Source organism: Aphelocoma coerulescens, chromosome 1, assembly GCF_041296385.1.
Source record: "Aphelocoma coerulescens isolate FSJ_1873_10779 chromosome 1, UR_Acoe_1.0, whole genome shotgun sequence".
NCBI classification, from domain to species: domain Eukaryota; kingdom Metazoa; phylum Chordata; class Aves; order Passeriformes; family Corvidae; genus Aphelocoma; species Aphelocoma coerulescens.
In genome coordinates, this window is record NC_091013.1 from 35,290,434 (window position 1) to 35,302,151 (window position 11,718).

Below are 11,718 nucleotides of genomic sequence, written 5' to 3' on the forward strand. Positions count from 1 at the left end.
GCAAGGCAAAATGAGGAATTTATTCATCACCTCCCCTGGGCAGGCAGGTGTTCCTGCCATCTCCAGCAAAGCCAAGCCTCCAAAATGGCCTGTTTTAGGCAGTTGTGTATCCACAATTTTCCTTTGTGATGCTTGACAGAACACAAGTAATTTCTGAAATCAGAGCCTGGCTCAGCTGCTATCCATCTTGGTTTTCTGTTTGTATCTCTCTCTCTTGCTTTAAAGTTTCTGCATCTACCACTTTTAGCTACTGTACCTGGCTATTGTCAGGAAGATTATGACTCTTATCTGCTGGGACTTTCCTTTGATAGAAATCTCAATGACTATTTAGTTGAATTATTTGTTGAGACATTATTTGCAGTCCACGAGTTGAACCAAGAACAACTCTGGATTGCCTGAGATGCACTTTAAAAGATGTTCTCAGTCAGAGTTTTTACTGTAAGTGAATATAAAGAGAAGGGAGGGTTTGCTTAGAAAATGAGCTGGATATACAGGTTTTCATGCCCACTCCAAGTGTTTGCCATTAGTGTATGCGATGAAAACAGGAAAAAAAATTAGTCAGTGCCAAAGTGATGGAAATAATAGTCATGTTGCTAGGAAAATGCATTTATTGTAAAATATGAGAATAATTAGAAGCTACAAGGAAGAAAAGGAGCATTTTGTTAAAACTGGATATTCCAGTTCAAAGAAAAAGTATGATACTGAGTATCTTGGCTTTTTAGGATTGTTAAAAAAAAGGCCCCAAACTGTATTATTTTAGTGCTCTTCCAGGGCATCTGTTATAAGCTGGGTATACTTAGAGACTTAGTAATGATAGCAAGGCACAATTGTCTCCCTACTGGCATTATTGAAACTCATTGTAGTCACATCCCTGGGATTTGTAGTTTTTGCTTATTAAGGAAGGTTTAATGTATGAAAATAGTGTCATCTTACATTTTTCACTGGCAGACACATTCATTTTACTAAATCTCCTTTGTTCATAGATAATTTCTTACTTTCAAATGTTATGCAAAAATGACATAATTGTTTTTTGTATAGCATTTGTCTGTAGTGAGTCATTTAGGCAAAGAAAAATGCATCACTGAAATAGAACTGTGGTGGTAAAATAAGGGCTTTAGCCTGTACGTGGTCTATGGCCTATGAGAAAAAACTTGTTAGGGTTTTCAGAGAAAGCAAGCCATTGCAATTTCATCTTCCTGAATGCATTTGTAGCTTAAAAGGAGCTTAAGCTTTAAGCCTTGCTAACAATTTACTTGGAAACAGCTACACACTGCATGTGGCTTTTTTCAATCTGGTGCGGGTTATCTGCAAGCCTCCTCCCCTACATCTCACTACTAGTAGTAATCCCATTAGATGATTATAACTGGTGTCCTCAACAGACAGATTTAGTCATAATTGAAAAAGAACTTCAAGAGTGTTTAATCAACTGTGTGGTCATTTTATTAGTGGAGACTCATGTACCATATAACTTTGCCTTAAGTGAAGTGCATTTATGGCCTGGGGCTGAAGAGCTGTTATGATCCCAAGAGTGGGAAATCCTTATGCTTGTGTGAAATTGCACCATTTTCTCAGTAGCAGGTAGAATTGGCCTTTAGAAGAGAAATATTTTTATTTTCATACAACTTTCTAACCTTTTTGTCCAACAATAGTTATCTTTGGCTGGTGATGTCTGATTATGTACAATTTAGTTCTCTGTTTTCACTGGAGGAGAGGGAATGTTATTGAGGGAAATAAGTTGACTTGGTTACCCGTGCAGATGGAGATTTAGTGAGAAAGTTTTAAACTTTCTCCATCTACAGAGCTGTTTTTGGAATGAAACCAAAGCATTGGAAAAGCTGTAATGTGTTCACCAAGAGTGGATCTAGATTTGTCCAAATAAATGAACTCTGCTGATAGCTTATTGCATATGCAGACAGAAGTTCATAAATAGTAACTGAGCTCATGTGCTCTCCTTGAGCTGGAGATAGCAGGGGAAGGTGTCCATTATGAATATAGCTGTGTATTTGAAACCTTCAGTGTCGTGTTAATGCAACCTGCACAGATTCACAGTCACTCTGTCAGAGGTGTGCTGCTGCTGGGATGTCCAGCCTGCACATACAAAATACACAGAATATTAGTGTCTAATCTCTACTGAACACTGAATGTGGTGCACTAACAAGACAATAGCACTATGTTTGTAGACTGTGCTGGCCAGGAGGAGCAGTTCTACATGTTTCTGCAGTTTGGTGTTTGCTGTAACTCTTGTTATGTTCATACCTAGGACTATGGTAACACAGGAACTGTGGTGTTAGAACCTGGGGAACAGGTACTGTGTCTGAGTTTGCCTTCAGAGGGGAAAAAAAAGCTGAAAACTGTTACATCTGCTTGACTAACTTTAACAGCTAACTCTGAAAGAAATTTGCCATTTCACTACTCGGTGAAAGAAATAGAACATCTTCTGGCTAAAAGGTAAGGATTTCAATGGAAAATACAGATTCAGAGAAGGATTATACAGTGGAACCTGAAGCATGGAGAAAGCTGCCACTGAAAAAAATTCTGGTTTGTAACATTTTGCCTTCAGTGTATTACCTAAGTAAGGTCTCATTTAACATTGTTTCCTGAAGGGTCACTAAATGTGTGATATAAAAACTGAGTCTTTTCCTTGATGGAAAGGATCTTTCCTCACCTGAGCATTGTCACATCTGCCCCAAGGTGAGATGGGCAAGATGTCAGGCATTTATAAGATGGAGAAATGAACAGTGGGGCAGCAAGATTCCAAGAAAGTAAACCAGGGGTTTAATTTCTGATGAAGACCTATGAGCTATGTCCTGTGTGAAGCTGAAATCCATTCCCCATCTTGCACTTGGTAATCATTTCATTGTTTCTTCCCAAAGGCATTCTGCTGCCCATGGTTAGTTTTGCAGAGAAGGGGAGGAAGACTGTAGTGATCAACTGGAAAAAGTAAAAGGTATTGTCATCCCTCAGCACCCTGCTCTGTCAAAACATGGTGAAGCACAAGTAGGACACCCCTGCTGAGTTGCTGCTATCAAACATTTCATATCAAGCATGCTATTGCTTTCTAACCTGGTATCAGGGTGGGTGAGACAATCTGCAAAACACAGAAAAGTAACAAAGGTAGATTTAAATCCTCATAGGCTTCACCTGAGTGATCATCATCAGAGCAAACTAGTCACAATGAGAAAACAGCAAACAGACTCTTACAGCTTCTCTGTGGACTGGCTGATTCTGCACTTAGGGATGGGGTGTACCCTACTGCCAGGCCAGGGTTCCCTGGACAGTGCCTATCACAGCAAATTTCAAGTCCCAAGTAAGATTCTGCTTTGTTTTGTGAATGCTGGTGCATCACACTGAGTTCAGGTTCTTGATATTCTTCTGTACTGATTCCTGTTTTGCTTGTCACAAGGTTTCAAGTGCTTCTGAGGTACTAAGGTGTTGCTGACTGATGAACTGACAATGCAAGCTTTAATCCACACTGCTTCTTTAGCCTTACACTTGATGATGGAAGAAACAGCTGAACCTGATAGAAGAGCATATCAAAGCCAAATAACTCAGCTAACACATTTTGTAACTAGTGTGTTTCTCAGAAGCAATAAGATTATATGGATCAGCTGGTGTGCTTTGTGTCTGGTGAAAAGAAGCTTATTTAAATTAAGAGAGCCAGGAAATCTGTGCCTCAGTCCAGAAGGAAGATGGGTTCCACTGAAGACCTTGAATATCCTCAAATCATCATGCAATACAGCAATGGATTTTTAATTTCAAAGGTAAGAAATATAACTCAGTCTTAGAAAGAGTATGCCTCTTTAGACAGAAATATTCAAGGATTTCTCTTTAGGTCCTAAATGTAAGTATTTGGAAGAGGTGAAAGCACTGGTATAATGACTGTTTTTCCAAACAGCATATTTTTAAGGCACAAAGGTAAAACTAGTAATTCCACTCTTTTTATTGTTTACTGACGTTATTTGCTTAAGCACACAGGTATAAAATTATAGTATCCAGTGCAGTGGATGATGTTTTCCTCATTTACTACTTAGTTTCGTGCTGTCCCCTGCTGCATCTCTAGCCAACATGGTAATAGAAGGAATGCTCTTTGGGTTGTGCAAATACTACTGCACCTTAAGCTCCTGAAAGGTAGAGCTGACAATCAAAAGAGAAAAAATAGATAATGAAAAATCACCTTGTGAGAAAAAGAAGTGCCCAATGCTTTCCAAATTAACACTGTTAGTACAATGTTTTTGAGAAACAATTTCAACTTTGGTTAAGCCATGTTCTTACTCAGGGTAAAAGGAGCTTCATTGTACAGGGATTGTAGCTCAAATGACACAGGCAGTCAATTGAATTGATGTCTTTGTTACTGTTTCAGGAGTGTTTATATGACCAGAGTAATAGGCTAATACTTGTAAAGTTGACAGTGTATAGCTAAAGAAGGATGGTGGTTGTTTTTTTTTTTTTTTATGTATGGTTAGCTATGTCTGTCTGAATGTGGACAGATATTGCTGGAGAAGTTACATGCCTTCTCTATGGAAACACTGGGCAATTTTGCTGGCTTGAATGAAGCAGTTCTTCTGGATGAGAGGAAACTCCCTGCTTCTGGAAGACCACTGTAGTCCTTCACATCAGTCCCTGAAAACAAGGTCCATAGAAGGGGATATTACCCCTATTGCAAGCCATGAGAGAGTCTCCAGGGTTCACCGAAGTATGTGTTAGACTCTTAGTTAAAGAACAGAAACATAGACAGAGAGCAAGCCCCCCACCACCAAGTCTTGCCTTTGTTCTTTCCAGGAGAATGTAAGAATGTGCTCCTAAACTAAGGAAGTGGCAGGAACATTTACACACAAAACCTGATCTCTAAATGTGGACTTTTGGAAGCCAAAAAGCATTGGCTGGCTTCATTGGAAAACTAAAAAGGAAATGCATGCACAGTATATTATATCAGTGCTTGGATAAACTACAATTTAATAATTGGACTTGTTTGTATGAAATACAAGCTTATCTGAAATAAATATTATTATATATATTTTTTTTTCTAATTAAGCAGCTTGTGAAATGCAGTAGGCTTTAGTGCTTTCACCTAATCCCTCAGTTCCACCTTTCCCTACCCCAGGTTATGTTCACTGCCTGTGAGTTGGGGGTGTTTGATCTTCTTCTGGAGTCAGGAAAGCCTCTGTCTTCAGATGCCATTGCTGCACATCTGGGGGCCAACACCATAGGGATGGCAAGACTGCTGGATGCCTGTGTGGGATTGAAGCTCTTGACGGTAGAGATGACACAAGAAGGAGGTAATGAAGGCAGAGAAATGGGAATAAGGTAAAAGACAAACCTTTGATGGTTTTGAAAGTGAGGTAAGATGTGTGGGCAAAGGTGATACCAAATGTTAAGTCAGTTAATGTAGCTGGAAAAAAGAGAGAATCACTCTTGGGATTCACTCTTCAGCTGAAAGAGAAGAGGCAAATGTCAGCATCATCAGACGAATAAAGTGAAACACAGGTGCAGGGCTCTATATCCCTAAACTTTGTGCAAGAGCCTCATGTGACCTTGGAGAAGATATTCAGGATCTCTTCATAGCTTGTCTCAAGAAATCTCTGGGGTATGGGCAGGATTTTAAACTTTAAAAGAAAATGCCAGGGTTGATGGGTAACAGCATGATTTAAACACAGGTTTTTTGTTTTTTTTTTTTTTTTTTTTTTTTTTTTTTGTTTTGTTTTGTTTTGTTTTGTTTTTTACTATCATGTGAACTATTTTGTTAGGTTATTGATCAGAACTGAGAGGTGATGTAAGTTTGTCCTTATGTCAGAAACATGGAGTCCACTTGGACAGAAGGGATCTCTGGCCATCAGACAGCTGGTCAGGACCAGCTAGAATCTCACAAGTTGTGTCTTCTGCTCTGCCTTGTGTTGGCATGCTCTGTTTTAGGGATTATAGCTGTTGCCCAATGGGTTTGGGGAGACCAGGATCTATTCCTTTGATACGCCAGTCCTGTGGGTGACCTGTGGGTGTGAGTGATGCCACTGCAGATGCATTGGAGGGAGTGGGGGAGATTTCTGGGAGTCCTACCTGCAGAAAGTTCTGCCCTAGTGAGCTGAGAGAGGGTAGGGGTGGCTGGGCTGCTGTTTTGGGGTCTTGCCCTTCACCTGCTGACCTTGTCGATCAGAAAAAAACTTGTCTGCAAAGACTTCTCATTTAAATAGAGCACACTGAAAGCTTCCTCTGAGAGCAGAAGACCATATGTAAATTATAACACTTGTAAGGCATTTATTTTTCTCTCCTTGAAAGAAATGTTTGGTGCTGGAGTTAAGCATAGGGAGATAGTATTTACCCAGATTGAATGGGGCAACACAGATTTCAGCAGCCCTCACTCACTGGTCATTGCAGTGGAAGGATTTGGTTGTAGAAGTGATGTAACTGTGTCTTTGGCTCTACAGACATCTTGTGGTGATAAACACCAAGCTGTACAATAGACCTGACAAGGTGTTATATCATGTATGTTAGTAAATAAATGTATTTTACCCTTTAGCCCTCTACAGAAACACAGAAATTTCCACCATCTACCTTACAAAATCAAGTCCAAAGTCTCAGTACCATATTATGATGTATTATTCCAACACAGTCTACTTGTGCTGGCAGTACCTGGCTGATGCTGTGAGGTAAGAAGGAATGTTGTGTGCTGTCTGTTGCTTTTCAGCATCTGTGTTGCTGCTCTGAGTGGTGTGTTTCTGGGGAAGAGCTCAATAAAGATGCTGGCTGGTTCTCAGAAACTAAAAGCAACAGATAACATGGCAAATATGTGTGGGGTTTTTTCCCCCTTGTTTTCCATTTGTGTATGTTCTTATTTTCCTTTTCCCTCTCATTATAGAGAAGATCTAGAAATCATATTTCTTTATGTTTCACCTCCAGGAAAGCTCTTTATCATTACAGTGGCTCTTACTGGAGGTGGCATCAACAAAGTAAATGCTGAGTAATGTTGGCTAAGGATCCTTCTGTTGCAAAGGCTTATAGGAGCAGTTTAATATGGATCTGGAGTCTCACTTGTTCCAGTCCTTGCAACTGATGACCAAACACGGTGTAGATGATGGTGATGATTGCACCAGTCTTGTACCTTTACTTCAGGTGTGTTCCCATAAATCACAGAATCGTAGAATGGTTTGGATTGGAAAAGGCTCTAAAGATCATCTAGTTCCAACCTTCCTACCCTGGATGCCACTCACTAGATCAAGTTGTTCAAAGTGCCGTCCCAACTTGACTTTGAAAGGGTCATTCTTGTGAAAGGGTGAGAACTATATCAGCACTCTCACATGCTTTTTAAATTGCTATTTTAGAGAAGGAAGGAACCAATATGAAAGAGCTTTTGGCATTTCATCTAAAGATCCTTTTGGAGCAATGTACAGGTAATCATTAGACTATTTATAGAAATTTTATTCCTCTATTTTGAATAAAACTAATGTTTTTAGTTATGGCTCAGGACAAAAAAATATGTGAGAATTCCTCTCATCAGCGTCATGCAATGTTTTTATTTCTCAACAATATCATTACTGGGACACTGTCTGATATTTTGAATAGAAGTATATAATTTCCTAATCTGAAAAACATCACAGATCTCTGACAGAGGCAATGGTAGCTGAGGGAAAAAAAATCCCTTGGAAATTCTGAGAATGAGCAGCGTAATACATGGTTGGATGTCACTAGTCTTAATTCCCTATTTAAATGCATGAATTCATAGCTGTACTCTCCTGCTATAGTAATACTCAAGGTAGGTTTATATGCAAAGAGGACATATTCTGTGTCAATAAAACGAGATTATTGTTTAAGCTAAAACATGTAGTAGCAGTTATATGATAGGAATCACCAGGGATATGGTAAGGAACCTTTTCTCTGTGCTGTGTCTGCATTGCTAGATCAGATGAAGAAATGCTAAAATTCATGGCTGGCCAGAACTCAGTATGGAGTATATGTGGCAGAGATGTTCTTGCTGCATTTGACCTTTCCCCTTTCACACAGATCTATGACCTGGGAGGTGAGTGTCAGAAGATCTTCTTTTAAAAGCCTCTGAACTGTCTTTTATAAGCTCTGTAGAGGAAAACAACTACTATGTTGTATGATGGGCAAAACACTGGAAAGCAGGACAGATCTCAGCAATATGAGGAGCATTTTACTGATTTGGTTGGGTTAAAAACAGAAATGTGAGAATGCTGAGAGCATAAGGAAGCTGAATGCTTTTCTCTACAATCTCATGTGAGTAGTCACTCGTCCCCTTGTAGATGTGGCAGCTTTAGCATTTTTTCATGCCTTGCTTGATGCGTTCTTCTAATGCTAGACCCTTTCCTTCTTCCTTTTCAGTCTCAGTTGTTGAGGTACTGCCTACAGCCTCTTATCCTACAGCACTCTGCTGTCCCATCACTGCTGAGAGCTGCCAGGATTCATGGGATGAGGCAGGCTCCCTCCTGGCCTCCCTCACTTCTTCCCCAGACCCTGGTTTAGTGACTGTTTTTTCATTTTTCACCTTCTAGCACCCGCAGCTGGGTCTGGCTAGTAGGGAGCATAAGAGCTGTAAGGGCTGGGGCTGACCCCACATGCCTGGGTGCTGCAAGCCACGGAACTTCCTGGAGAACACATGGAGACCGTGACCTCTCCTGCCCCTCCTTTTCCCTCTCAGCAACATGTGGGGTGCAAATGTACATTGCCAGTTTCCACGAGGCTGAATGCACCATTGCCTATATGATTTCATGGGGGTGTCGCTGAGCAGGTTGGTTTTGTGTCAGTGCTGACCTTTTTTTACTGTCCCCAAAGGAGGCGGAGGAGCTTTGGCCCGCGAGTGTGTTTCTTTGTATCCAAATTCTACTGTCACAATTTATGATCTGCCCAAAGTTGTGCAAGTGGCCAAAGAACAATTTGTTTCCCCTGAGGAGGGTCAGATCGCTTTCCATGAAGGTAGGTGTGGACAGTGGTGTGGTGTTGTCACAGCTGATGCTCTCGAGCCCTGGTTCTGCTCAGAGGTATCATACTGGAGGCTCAGGTCTCCAGCTGCCCCTTATGGGGACAGTGTCTCAGGCTGCAGCCTTCCCAGCCTAGGTCTGCAGCTGTCTCAGTTGTCCATCAGAGTTATCAGAGACACAACTCAGTTATTCAGCAACAGAAGTTCTTTATTCCTGAAGAGAACTATTTAATTTCTTCAGAAGAAGGTACTTTAGAAATAAAAAAAAAGCATCCTGCAGTTTTGAAACCTGCCATGCTTTTTTATAAATTTCCCTAACACTCCCCTTTTCTCCCGTGCAAACCTCCTGGCAGATGTGAGGGATGCCAGGCATGCTCCTGTTTTCCTTCTCTGGTCATGACTGATTGACTTTCAAGTCCTAGGATATTTTAGACCATGAAAATGGGTGAGCTAGCTCATGTTCCTCTTGCCCAGGCCACTGATCCTGCATAGTCTTTGTACCATCTATGGGGAAAATGATTATAGGAAGATCTCATTCTTAATGTTTACAAAAATTTTCAAAGTGCTGGAATTGCTTAGTAGTGCTCAAAGCTCAGAGAGAGAAAAGAAGCTTTCAGGAGAGAAGGGAGTGTATAAAAACGAAGATGGAACAAAATGGGAGAAGAAATGACACAGTAAAATGCTGAGAGAAAAATCTGAATGCAGTACACCAGGTGCTAAACAAAAGGCATGACAAAGCTAGTGCTAGGAGGTGAGAGATGTGTATTTTTACCTACAAATTTATGAAGTAACTCCATGATTACCAAAGATCTTTGAACCTTTTCTTAGATAAGGCAATATTCTTTCCTTCTTTTTCATGACAGAAACCATGTGAACCTAGATTCATAAAGCATTAAGGAGATGATTTTCTGTCATTGGAGAAAGCTAAAGCTCAAATGCATTCATGTGCATCAAAGGCTATTTTGGGATGAGTTGCTGCCTTTAAATATTTTAGATCTTCTTGAGACTGAACAAGAGCAAAATTCCCTATCCAGTGCAATATAGGACTTTTACCTGGTAATTCCATCGCTGTATGATATATGTGAAGGACATGGCAAGGCAAGAACTGAACAGAACTAAAAATACTTGCATAACTCAGCTCTCAGTGTTGTGGGGATATAATGTTTTGTAATGCATGTATTCTTGCTTTACAGGAGACTTCTTTAATGATTCAATTCCTGAAGCTGAACTGTACATTTTATCCAAGATACTGCATGATTGGGATGATGACAAATGCAAACAACTGCTGGCAAAAGTCTACAAAGCTTGCAAACCTGGTAGGTGTGAGCTCTTGAAGAGCAGAGAGTGTCTCACTCATCAGTAATGTGAAGCACACCAGTCTTGATGCTGAGTTTGGGTGATAGACTTTCAGTGTGAGAGTTTCTTGGTTCAGTCCTTTGCTTTCCTGAGCCAGCCATGTGCAGCTGAGACAAATAGCACCTGGCCTAAGACCTCTTTGTTTGGCTTCCAGTTTTTGTCTCCTTTTCTGCAGGGACTCCTCTTTCAAGGCATAAAGTGTAAGGATTGAGAATTTTGGGTAATGTTTAGATATGTGCATACATCATAGTAAAATATCCTATTAAGCATCCCAATGAACCCTCGGAGCTTCAAAAGCACTGCCTACAGAGTCAGCTTCTGAGCAAAATCAGTAAGGTCCTGTGAATTTCAGCTGGGGAAAATGGGAAATTTCCATCCCAGCCATAGCACCCCCTTCAGCTCTGAGACATCAATTCCTACATAGCCAGGCAGAGACATGCTCTGATGCTTTGGCTCTTCCAGTGTCTTCTGTGATGCTGAAATATGACTTAATGTAGAGGCTGCTTCTTCCTGAAAGTAAAGGTTAGGATCTGTCCTAGTAACAGCTCAAAAATAGCTCATGTTTTCATTGGTCAGGGTGTGTTTTTCTCTTCTTTCCACCAGGTGGTGGAGTGCTGCTGGTTGAATCGCTTCTGAATGAAGATAAAAGTGGGCCTGTAGAAACCCAGCTGTATTCAATGAATATGTTGGTCCAGACAGAAGGGAAGGAGCGAACAGCAGCAGAGTACAGCAAGCTCCTGGAGGCAGCTGGCTTTGGAGTGATTCAAGTCAAGAGGACTGGAAAACTCTATGATGCTGTTTTAGGAAGGAAGTAGTAGTAGGTGTTTTATGTATGTAACAAGACAGAAAAAGTGGAGAAATATGCTATTCTCTTCTTAGGGGGGAATGATCAATTTAGCTTTTAGTTAAGGCTGACAACTTTTTTGTAAGCTGATACGTTGCCAGAAGAATTACTAATAACAGATCTTGAACATGCATGTATTGCAAATGTGGCAGTCTTGCTAGGCTTGCCTTTGGGAGGGAAAGAAAGAAATTAACACCTGTTCCACAAGAAACAATCCACAAAAGAAATGTGTAGTGGGCCTGCTTCAGCTTGTATCAGTCTCTCTAATTTTAACAAAAAGCAGAGCTGAATTTGTACTTGAATTCCTGCAAAATAAAACTAATCCCTGAACTGAGCTCTCTTGCCTGCATTTTTATTCCTGAGGTATTGATATAATAAAACATAGACCAAATTATGTCTCTTTGTGGTCTTTTCAGAGTTCCAGGAGAAATCTTGTCTGAGCCTTGGGGAGTTTTGCATGAAAAAAATGATATTAATTTTTTATTTCCTCTAGACTTTGATTTAAATTATGAAAGAGTGTTGCACCTTAGTGACTGGTTGAAGCCCAGGGATTCTTATTACAGAACAGGTAGGAAGATGATGCAGCCGAGTC

The 11,718-nt window shown here is 40.5% G+C and overlaps 1 protein-coding gene across 3 annotated transcripts; it reads left to right on the top strand.

The window, feature by feature from the left end:
* The first annotated feature begins 1,665 nt into the window (after positions 1-1,665).
* Positions 1,666-11,460, top strand: ASMT (acetylserotonin O-methyltransferase). Of its 3 annotated transcripts, XM_069007062.1 has the most exons (10): positions 1,666-2,947; positions 3,135-3,307; positions 3,404-3,761; positions 5,102-5,276; positions 6,512-6,641; positions 7,314-7,382; positions 7,890-8,008; positions 8,782-8,922; positions 10,120-10,242; positions 10,886-11,460. In XM_069007062.1, the coding sequence occupies exons 3-10, from the start codon at positions 3,690-3,692 to the stop codon at positions 11,095-11,097; spliced, it is 1,041 nt and encodes a 346-aa protein (XP_068863163.1). In that variant the 5' UTR covers positions 1,666-2,947; positions 3,135-3,307; positions 3,404-3,689; the 3' UTR covers positions 11,098-11,460. The 3 variants fall into 3 exon arrangements, with proteins under 3 accessions (XP_068863163.1, XP_068863171.1, XP_068863180.1); XM_069007070.1 differs by lacking the exon at positions 8,782-8,922 and having other exon boundaries at positions 1,667-2,947; positions 3,135-3,761; XM_069007079.1 differs by lacking the exons at positions 1,666-2,947; positions 3,135-3,307 and having other exon boundaries at positions 3,679-3,761; positions 5,172-5,276.
* Positions 11,461-11,718: the final 258 nt, after the last annotated feature.

Excerpts from the sequence above, each read along its gene's own strand:
- ASMT (XM_069007062.1), top strand. The coding sequence starts at position 3,690 with ATGGGTTCCACTGAAGACCTTGAATATCCTCAAATCATCATGCAATAC. Across the intron at positions 3,762-5,101 it reads ATGGATTTTTAATTTCAAAG|GTTATGTTCACTGCCTGTGA; the intron begins GTAAGAAATATA and ends TCCCTACCCCAG. Across the intron at positions 7,383-7,889 it reads CCTTTTGGAGCAATGTACAG|ATCAGATGAAGAAATGCTAA; the intron begins GTAATCATTAGA and ends CTGCATTGCTAG.